Source organism: Juglans regia, chromosome 10 (assembly GCF_001411555.2).
Source record: "Juglans regia cultivar Chandler chromosome 10, Walnut 2.0, whole genome shotgun sequence".
In the NCBI taxonomy this organism is placed as follows: domain Eukaryota; kingdom Viridiplantae; phylum Streptophyta; class Magnoliopsida; order Fagales; family Juglandaceae; genus Juglans; species Juglans regia.
In genome coordinates this window covers 35,642,807-35,654,467 of record NC_049910.1, presented here as the reverse complement: position 1 = coordinate 35,654,467, position 11,661 = coordinate 35,642,807, and the positions used below count along the sequence as shown (strand labels likewise).

Below are 11,661 nucleotides of genomic sequence, written 5' to 3'. Positions count from 1 at the left end.
AAGTTTCACTCGATGGTATGCTATATATATTCATGCGGTCAGTTTTGGTTTCAGAATTTCTGTTATTATTAAGCAGTCCTGTTTTCGAATGAAGATACATAGCAAGTAATGCCCAAGTGATTTTGCATTTTGAACCTCCAGAAAGTCCTACAATCCAACGTATCTATTAAAATAACTCAGATCCCACACTTGGGTCCCTGTATATGTTGATGAGTAATGCTAGAGAGAAGCCACTATAGCAGTGCACACTTTGTACTCATTGCCTGGCTGCTTCTAGTTGATTGTTCCCAACACTCACTTGGGGAGATGTGTGGTCTGGATGATACCACATCATGTATACAAAATAGATGCTCCCAATAGTGACTTCTATCTATATTTATTCATATGTTGATAGAGAATATTATACATTGCTACTATCTTATTTTGGGCTTTTTTCAGTAGTTGTTGGTTTTGCTTCAGCAAAGGTTGTCACAAGTGAGATATATATATATATATATATATATATATATAATTTGAGTCACTCCTGTGCTGTACTCATCACTGTTGCTGCCCTACGATAGTGTTTTGAATGACTAGTTGCTTTATATTGGATCTTTCCCACCATTACCTTACCTTAAAAAGATGTTTCTAAGGTAACTCAATCAAGCATTTGCTGCAGCCATTGCCACACCTAAGGCAGCTCTAGGGTGCATGTATGGCATCCAAGGTGAAGTAGAAACAGAATTCAGAAGGCAATCAACACCTGGATTGTTTTCCCTGCGGAACAGGGATGTTTGCTCTTATATATTTTATCTGAGAATAACTTGGTATTGCCACAATCATCGCAAGTTGTCACAGGAGTAAAATAGGATATTTTTAAGATTGGAATCTCTTAACAAACTCAATATATATATATATATACATATATATATATACATATAACCTCAGTCACATAAACATAGAGACTTCATATCATTTTTTACTTTATTATATTAATAAAGCTAACACTCATTAGAATCCACCGACCCCATTACTACCTAAGCTAAGGCCTAAAAGGCCACTTTTATCTAAAAGTTGCTTTCAAAATTAATTAATGCTTCTACTCTTGCTGGTTGATTGACTTGAGTCAGATATTGTATATGAAATTCAGCAGTTGGGCTGGCCGGCCTGGTCCTAGAAAACACCGAGGCAAGCTCAATTAGGGTTCATCCACAATATCATGTGTTCATAAAACAAAATGGTGGCCTAGCCCAAACTTTAGAAGCATGAAAGGCAGCTTGACATGACAGTTTCTGTTCATCTGGTCAAGTTTTTCCTTTCTTTTCTTTTGTTGTTGATGCCAAGTTTCTTTCTTTGTTTTACAAGTGTTATAGAAATAGATGTGTATATACATATGACAATATTTACGCAACACAATCAGTTCGTACGTGATTGATTATGACACATTTTCCAACTCAATATTATTGAACCAAGAAAGAATCTTTACTTTAGCAATTAAGAAAGCCATGTATTTAATTCTTTTTTTGGTCAATAGATTAATGCTAAGAAACGATACAAAAATCGAGAGAGAGAGAGAGAGAGAGAGAGAGAGGGTTCGTGTGGGGCTTACATGCATGTTGATCAAGAGGATCATCAAGATATCATATATTATAATAAACATGGAGACAAATTAAAGTAGCTGGAGTCCAAAATAAGTTCTGAAAAGAAACTTCATTTCAATTAAATTGAACAAAATTTTGTTTTACCTTTGAAAGTTGATCGAACTCCTTGACCATATATATCTTCCACATTACCCACTACGTACCCGTGAATTATTTGGTCAAATAACCCATCAAAATAATTGGTTAACTAATAGTACTTTTCTTGGACGATCTATCAGCTTTTCCAAGGACGTCGTTGTCTCCACCTGTGATCAGTAGTTTTCATTTCATAGGCATAAAGCTTAAACCCAGTCTACAAGTAACTGGAAATTCTTCACAAACACAAACAAAAAGAAATACATGATCCCTCTCACAGATCTCTTCTCACACCCCCTCTTGATATGACAACCACATTGTCCTTATTGTTCTTAATTTCAAGAACATTTTGTCAGTCCCTATATTAAGGTTTAGACTTTGAACAAATGCACCCCATTCAAACTACACATATATAATTTAAAGTAAATGCTTAAAAAAATTAATATATCATGTAAACTATATATATACATCCATATATATATATAATGAAGACATAATTTACTTATACTGGATCTGAAAATGAAGTTTCTGCATATATTTTATCAGTTTCATCGATCATGTTATGTCTAGGCCAGGGTTATTACTTATATCATAAGCAGCATATATAAAGATAGTTTATTATATTAGAAATATTGTAGCTTTCAGTACAAAGACTTCCTCGATATCTAGCTAGTTTAAATTGTGAACGCTTTCTGATTATTGACCTATTCTTCTATATATATATATATATATATATAGGATTCAAGTAATAATTTATATATAATGCGCGTTATCTCATTGGGGTTTGGATTATTATAAATACATGAATCAGGAGCTTGGGGACTAAATAACAATGGAGGTAGTCTTTAGTTTTCTTCTAGATTGAGAGAACAAAAGCTGGAATAATTAAGAAACCCTAGATACCTGGCAATCATCCATATATATAAACACGTGCAATGGCCCCATCTGCAAACGTACGTCCTGGATGCATGTCGGCTAAAATTAACTGGTCTTAGTGGAACATGATCACTTGATTACTTGTCGTCGTCATCTTCACGCAGCACCATCTTCCAGAACATGTTCTGCCTTTGATCATTTTCAAGTGAGCTTTGGATAAGCATTGTACTTCTGATTAATCTTAAATAATTTATATCTTATTTTTTGGATTTTCTGGCGATTAGTTGATTGCTTATTTAAATTCAAGGTGATATCATACTTAATTTATGGCATGGTAGTGATACAAATTATTTTTAATCGAAAGATGGGTTTTAAACTTGTTTTTTTCTTAGAATTGATCAAATGAGTAATGTTATATACAGTTATGGAGTGCGAAAGTGCCGCACACTTCCTTTAAAAAATAATAGGATCTATTATTAAAAAATTAATTTTTTCATATAGATCTCATATTTACTTATTTTTTTAAAAAGAGTGTGCATCACTTGCACATTCAATGACTGCAAATATCATTTTTATTATCAAATATACATATCCTTTGGGAAAAATAACATTTTATTCCCTCAAACTGCAATAATTCTTGTTTCTTAACCAATTTATAATACATATTCTTATTTTTTTAAGCCTATCGGCCACAAGATCGATCATTGAAGCGCGAAGTCTTAATTTGTAGTTTGTAGGCTTCTAATTAGTAATTCAGTACTTCTCAGTACTCACGTTTTCAGCTGAGTCTGTCAGTCCACAAAATAGCTAGCTTGCAATCAACCGTTTCATACAATTTTATCGCTTTCTAAACACAATGAGATCTGCGTACTGAATTGCTGATGAAGTAATTTCCTATACCGCACGTTTACCTAGATCCGAGGAATAACTGACGACTGCCTTGGTTTTTGTTTTGTCTTTTTATTTGTTTTTTAATATTTATTTTCCATTTGTTACTTTACATTATCTTTTAAAAAGGAAAAAAAAAAATTGCATTAAATTCAGAACAGGTATATCTCTGGTCCAACCAAGCCCACAAAGTCTTGAAACATGTTGAATTCAAATTTAAGATATATATATCGTAGGCTTGAATTCAAATGAATTGTTTAATGAAAAAACTATAGAGAGAAAACCATCACCAACCAAAGCTTCGGTTTGTTTGAGTTTGAGTTTGATCATCCACTAGTATATGTTGTGTCGCGCTTTTGATTTTTGTGCAGACAGGCGTGCATGTTTGGCATTAATACATCAAAACCATGACTGTCCGGCGCAATCTGCATGCGAGGGATTGGTTGACGCAAATCCAGCATTGTATATTGGATATATATATATATATATATATATATATATATGATTGCCTAATTATTAATTGTCCTAACACAGAATGCTCAAAACCCTCTTCAAATTATGCTTTTATTTTTTACTTTTTGCTGTCTTTATGCACGATGAATTCTTCAAATCTAGATGAGCAAAGTACAGAAGAAGCTTCTTGGCCAGAGAGTGAAAAGCCTGATCAAAAAAGAGTATTGTATATATGTCGGATTGTATACATGTATAAATGTGCAGAGGAAGATGATCGATGCATATGTGTGCACGCGCGCGCGATACTTAAATAGTCTGGTTTGTTTTCACAACTTCTCTTAACTTATCTTATCTCATATAATCATTACAACTTTCTTAAATTCACATATAAAATAAAATAAACAATTCAAGTATTTTTTCAAATTCCAAAACAAAATAATATTGTAAAAAATATTCTAATAATATTTTATTCAACTTTTAATTTTAATCTTAACTTATTTTATCTTAACTGTAAAAATGAGGCCTAATAGATTTGTGCATTTCAGACGTTTGTTTTTTGAATGGATACCCATATTTAAGGGCCTAAATTATTGACGTTTCAGATCAGTACTGGATATGTGATTGTTGCGATCGACTTATATATATACCCCTAAATAGATTTGGTCATTAATGAATGATAGATCATAAAATGATGATATTAATATATTGTCTATCTTATTTATAATAAATAATATAATGTAAATCATCATGTCCTCCACTAACAAAAAAAGAATGGTAATCACAGTTCACAGGAGCCACTGCCATATGGCTTCCACGGCCACCATGGGAGGCCATGCACTAATTAATATTTCTGATCTTCTTTTAAAGTTTATTCCAAAAAAAATGGAAAGTATGTTTTTTTATTTTATTATTATGACAACTAAGAAGAAATATCGTCACTTTACCTCTTATTCAAGATAATTTAAGTTAGAAATTTGTGGGTTTTTGTGTTTTTTTTTTTGGTGCACAAACTACAAAAATAAAAAATAAAAAAGGAGCTAGCTAGCTAGTAATTAATTGGTTCTTTCTTTCTAAGTAACTTTGAAGCTCTTATTAACTGAGAAAAAAAAATATATATTTTAAGAAAGTGAAACCGATATTACGTTTGATTTGTGTCCAAAATCAACATTACAAGAAAACATACTGCTTATTTATGGTTAGCTATTTTCTGTAAAAATAAATATTTCCTATTAAAATGAGTCTGTTTTCGTTATAAATAATCATTTTCGTTTTCAATAATCCATCGCAAATGTTCATTTTTCTTGCAATATTCAAGGTCTGAACAATAAGTACAATATGTATGCGTTTAAAAATAATTCTTTTTAAAAAGAAAAAAAAAAAAAAAAGGTGGACCATAGATGATATCTGCAACATGCCATGCACTTTGTTTGAGCAATTATTGTCATGGAGACCAAATATTGGAGGTGGGGCATGCTATAGCTGTCAACTAAAGACATATTATACACACATGCAGCATATGAGCATATATGAGCATGCTTACTGCTTAATTAGCTTAATTAGTTAGCTATTATAATATATAATATATAATTAGGACTTATTAATTCGCTGGAGTCATCGATAAAGTGTTTGTAGTGGAAAAGGAGCTCGGCTGGTTAATTCAATTGGTTTTTGGGCCTTGTTCACTCGAGATCTAGAACATATTATAATATTTTGTAATCTTCATGTGAATGTGCACTTATCTTACTTCAGTGTCTGTTTAATTAAGTATGGAATTCAGATACCTTCTGCATATATATCCTCTAGTTCGTGATTTTCAGGCATCTTTTATACATGCCTAGCTAGCTAGCACTTAGTCTGCTAAAAATGAGAACTGAAATGCCATTTTTTGTTATCATGTCCAAGAAGTTGCATATATATCACATGCACAGCTTGCTACATATGCCTATTTTCCACATATTAGTCACACAAAATTAGATGCACGAAAATTGCCCACAGTTCTTGATTGCTTCTTGGGAATCATGCATGCATGATACCTCATAGATATGTGATATATATTGGTGCATTGGCTATAGCAGCATATGTCAAAACCTAGCTAAGACCTTGATTGATGCGAGTGTTTCCAGCAATATCGTAAGTACTCATACGCAGACCATGACAAGAATGCTTTGTTAATTTTCTCGCCCTTTTAAAAGGTCATATCATTATCATGCGGAGGAAACCTTTGATTGTGAGACAAAATTTCCTCATGTAGTACAAATGATAGAACTTCAAGGCCAAATTATTTGTTGTAGCCTTTAGCTAACTTATGGTCCTTATCTATCTCAGGTAATAATAAGCTGATCATGCTAGCTAGTAGTAATTAAGCGAGTTAATGGAAAAGAAAAGCTTGCATGTGTTGCTCAAGAATTATTTGGCTTAATGCGTCTTCAAAATAATGGGAGGACATCAAATCAACGATCCGATAAAATAAAGAAATTCTATTTGCAGTCCTGAGTAGAAGATTGCGTTTACATTTACATTGATGAATGTTAAGGGTAAAAGGAGAAAAAACAATATCATTTTAAAAATGATATTATTATAATTTTAATTTTTTTTAAACATAATTGAATGGACATAAGTAGTCTCCGTTTGGGGACTGTATGTAGACTAACTGCAAAAAAAAAAAGAATTAATATTCTTCCATTCAAAGTTCTAAATTAACATGGTAATTAATTTAGCCGTTTAGGGTAAAGTGATTCTAGTTGGGTTTTGAGTCTTTCATGATCATGCTTTTTAATTATTTTCATGGGTTTCGTGCTAACCTGGCATATTGCATGTTTTATCATAAGACTTATAAAGGAACTATTAGTACTACTACTGCATGTGACCATATTAATTACAAATTTACAGGCTTATGTGCTTTAATTAATGTTGTATGCATGGTTGATGCATCAGATCTAGAGAGATGCTGTAAATATATATCATGATAATATATATATATAGAAGCTGATGAAGTTTTCGTGCAGGATAGGTCCCTCTCTCTCTCTCTCTCTCTCTCTCTCTCTCTCTCTCTCTCTCACCTTTCCGAAAGAATTAAGTAGGCAAAAAGGCAGTTCCTTTGAATTGCAAAAGGGACTTTCAGGGGTGTTTTTATATTCGCAAGCTAGAATAAAGTTCATGAGACAGATGAGTTTAAAGATTATTTGGAACCCTAGCTAATTAGTTATTATATATATAAAGGTACTGATTCATATTATTTAATATTCGCCCATTATTAATTAACATGCTTTCTTGTCTCCAAAACCATTCTTTCCTTTCAAGCTAAAGTGGCCAACAAGTACACATGACTGAAAGCCATTCTCCATTAAATATGGCTAGCTCATGCCAATGTGATATCGATGCTGGCTAGCTGCAAAACCCAGCTTGTTTGATACGTCCAACGTCTGTAATATTGTCTGATAGTGTTCATGATACATAGCTAGCCAGCTTGTCATTATCCAATTCTAATTCATGTTGGATTTGCGCGTTGTGATTAGGGAATAATTCATTAGCTAGTAAATAAATTTCATCTTAATGTCGTTTTATATATAATTTTAAATAACATTAATATATATATATATATATATATATATATATAATCGTGGGTACGTATTATATTATATATGAAGTATATTTTCCCCTATTAATTAATTAATTAATGAAAGTTTTATCGGTGCAGCTTATAATTAATTAACAACAAAAATTTATAAAGAGAAATGGATATTGAAATGATCTTTCGTTGATGAAAATGGTTTTCAGTCAAATTAAAACTTTTTTTTTTTCCACAAATTAGCTAATACATGATCAGATAGAAGCATATTATAAAGGAGTTAATGGAGATCAGTACTACATGAGACTATATTATATTATATTATATATATATATATATATTTTAAATTATGGGCGGTAAAGGTACGGTTGGGTGTCATAATAATTAGAATTTGGGTCATGTGGGGTCCAAAAATGCACATTTGCTCGATCGATCGAGGTCTACATGTTGGTGCCTATATGTGACAGAAGAAAGTGATTGAAAGTGATTAATGATTATACATAAAGATTAATTAATGATAATAATACAGTAGTAGTAGTACTACTGCTAGCTAGACAAGCTAGGCGCAGCTTGCTTTACGGCCAGCTTCAATGCTTAAACAATTCAATCAAAGACGACGTACTACTAGTCCAAAAGATTATCAACTCTTAATTTGTGCTAATTCCTTTAATTATCAATTAAGTCTGATCATCATCATCTAATCCAATACTGTCACTATCTTTATTTTGTTCCATTCAATTTTGGAATATATATGCAGCTAATTATTCCTTGTCCTTAATTAATTATTTGTCTTTTTTTAACCTTAATTTGTATTTTGATTAGCTGCGGTTTGAATAGTGAGATGAGATGAGATAATTTTAGATAAAAGTTAAAAGTTAAATAAAATATTATTAGAATATTATTATTTAATATTATTATTATTTTGAGATTTAAAAAAATTAAATTGTTTATTGTATTTTGTGTAAAAATTTAAAAATTTTATAATGTTGAAATGAGATGAATTGAGATAATTTTTCAATCTAAACATAACCGACTAAGAGAATATTCCACTAATTCACGTTCACCATGAGAGAATATAAAACAATAAATAAATTTGATCAAGATCAAGATATTGAAAAACATGAATATGATCAAGATCAAGCTGATTTAAATTTGATGATCACATGATATATTAATGATCCACAAAAACAATTACTTATATAAAACGAAATAGTAAAAATAAATAAATAAAAACATAATATTATAATCATCAGTACTCTTGGTAAATTCAATATATAACTACATACATGGATAGTAATTAATCTACTAATTATATATTAAATTCAATATCTCTCATGCACCAAACCCGAGGGACAATAATGATCTTATCCTTTAGTAGTATAGCCAGCTAGCCATACTAGTGATATATCATTATATATTGCTGAAAAGTTACCCAATTAGGAAAATAATGTCTAAAACGACATGAGGTGGTATTGCAGTTTCCATCTACTGCAACCCTGAACTACTAGATTATCAAGGCAGGAATACCACTCGTTCTACCGTTTCTGTTTAGACGTAGCTAGGGTTAGGTTATATATGCCGAATAAATAGTACTTTAGGCTTTAATTTAAGTCCGATGGAGTACTTACATGCAGGGGATCATCATGCATGACGAGCTCATGATCCATTAATTTCCTTTCTCTAAAATCTTTATAATAATGTAATAAAAGTATATATATATATATATATATATATATATATATATATATATATATGCAATTAACGTTGATGTCGTTAACTTATTGATCACCTTAATAATGGTTCTGAGCAAACATAAACGATGGAAGCAGATCATCATCACTAGCTTGAAATATACCTTCCAAGTCCACCAAAAGTTCATGATGACATACACACGAACGCATATATAAGACAAAATCACATAGAAAGCTTCCATATTAATCATTCCCAATTAATAAACTTCTCTTGATCAGAGTGTACGTCCGTTATAATTTCCTGAAAATCCATATTCCTGCATCAGAGCTTCCAATATTGTTAATGTTACCATTAATTAGTAGAGTTAAGCACATCAGTTCAATGCCAAGTTCGACAATCCAAAACCTAAATGATCCGTACAAAAGGAGGGAAATCTTCGGACAGGAGGCGTTCGTGAATAACTCTACATGAAAAAGAATAAGGCATTAAGCTAGCTAGCAAGCATGACAATATAATATATATATTTATATATATAAATATCAAGTGATGTATGTTTTGCATAGTGGGTATTAATGATATATCATCAACCCAGAAACTAATGAAGAAGAAAACACAATCGACAGTAGTACTCATGATGATTCATTGTTTTTAAGGCTTTGACGATGTAGATCTAACCAAACACTTTTAAACTAAAATTCCTTCTTTAATCATCATTCTCTCAGATCCGGGTAAGTATAGATCAATCGTAGTCATCATTTACAGAAAGAATATATTCAGAAAAGGAGCTATATATCTATGTACTATATATATTATCCAATCATAAAGAAATAGAGACATGGGACGTTTGGTTTACAGTAGATCTTTTGTCTAAAGATATTGTAAGATGGAATCTAATTTGAAATTATAACAATTTTTATTTTTTTGAATAAGAAAGTACAACAATTTCGTATGGAGGAGTAATATAGAGTTTTATAATGAAAAATTAATGAAAGCTGCAGCCCATTAAGGGAACCTAATCTAATTAAGAATACATTATAATATGATCCACCCCACTCGCCCTCTAGTGTTTATAAACATGGCGATCATAATGCTTTGCACAAAGCCAGGAAAGCTAACAAATTAACAACAATACCCCAGGCCAAAAGCTTAGGATCAAGATGACAGGTACTGGTTCTCCTTGTGGAGCTTGCAAATTCCTGAGAAGGAAATGTGTTAGGGGTTGTGTTTTTGCTCCATATTTCTGCCATGAACAGGGAGCTACCCATTTCTCTGCCATTCATAAGGTTTTCGGGGCAAGCAATGTATCGAAGCTGCTTGCTCACCTCCCAGTGAATGATCGTTGTGAAGCGGCAGTCACAATCTCATATGAAGCTCAGGCTAGGCTTCGAGATCCTATTTATGGCTGTGTTTCACATATTTTTGCTCTCCAACAGCAGGTTTTACCCTTTGACTAATTCACCCCTGCAACTCTCTCTTTCATTTGATAATTGAAACCCTAGTTCGTGTTAACTCCTAATTTAATCAATTCATGCTTTTCTTGGTAATTTTCTGCAGGTTGTCAATCTACAAACTCAACTAGCATCTCTAAAGGAATTACAAGCAACTCAAAGCTTTCTCAGTGGCTCTGGCAGTGCAAACCCTAATCACGAAAAATATCATGGAAACCCTTATGATCACTCGCAAGATTTCCAAAGTTGGTTTCAGTCAGAAATTACCAACATGATGCCACAATTCAGTACAAACAATATCACCAATAATGCCTCAGCAATTCCATACAACGAGAATGTGTCCGTGGAGAACTCTTTTGGGAACTATGGAAGCTCAATCATCCCCGAGCTGGAAAATGCCTCATATGCTTGCTATCATGAAGAGGCTTCTCATTCCATGTCTTCTCTTGACTTGCACAAAAGCAACATGCAATGGACTCTCCAAGACACTGATCACGACCTTGATAATCAGTCACTCGGCTTTGGCTATATTTAGCATTTATATATGAAGGGTCTGGCCTTAGTACAAGATCAGATTGTAAGCGGTGAAGACGACTTGTCAATTTTGGATTGCTGCTACATAGTTTGAAACATGCACCCTTTTGTTGCCATAAATTAGAAGTTAGAAACCCTAGAAATGTATATACAATTGGAAACCCCAAAATCAACGCTAGCTATGATTGTTTTGCTTAATCTATTGTAATTTTGATAGAATAAAAGTACTGTACTTCTTTCGCAAAACTGGAAGAAGATCTGCTTTTGTTTGAGCCCATTTGCATGCTTGTTTACTAGCTAGTGAAGTCCCAAGATTAATTTTGACCTAATGCCTACAAATGCCTACTAATTTCTTAGTCTGAATATATATATATATATATATATACACACACACACACACTATCCCTTGAAGAATCAAAGTGGTAACTTTTGAGAATTTTCTGTCATGGTGGGTAATGATATTATTTTGAAGTAACATATTTACCGA

General features: G+C 32.2%; 1 protein-coding gene across 1 annotated transcript; it reads left to right on the top strand.

Annotated features, from left to right (window-relative positions):
- The first annotated feature begins 10,349 nt into the window (after positions 1-10,349).
- Positions 10,350-11,175, top strand: LOC109021072 (LOB domain-containing protein 29-like). Its single transcript, XM_019003613.1, has 2 exons — positions 10,350-10,628; positions 10,747-11,175. The coding sequence occupies exons 1-2, from the start codon at positions 10,350-10,352 to the stop codon at positions 11,173-11,175; spliced, it is 708 nt and encodes a 235-aa protein (XP_018859158.1).
- Positions 11,176-11,661: the final 486 nt, after the last annotated feature.

Excerpts from the sequence above, each read along its gene's own strand:
- LOC109021072 (XM_019003613.1), top strand. The coding sequence starts at position 10,350 with ATGACAGGTACTGGTTCTCCTTGTGGAGCTTGCAAATTCCTGAGAAGG. Across the intron at positions 10,629-10,746 it reads TTTTTGCTCTCCAACAGCAG|GTTGTCAATCTACAAACTCA; the intron begins GTTTTACCCTTT and ends AATTTTCTGCAG.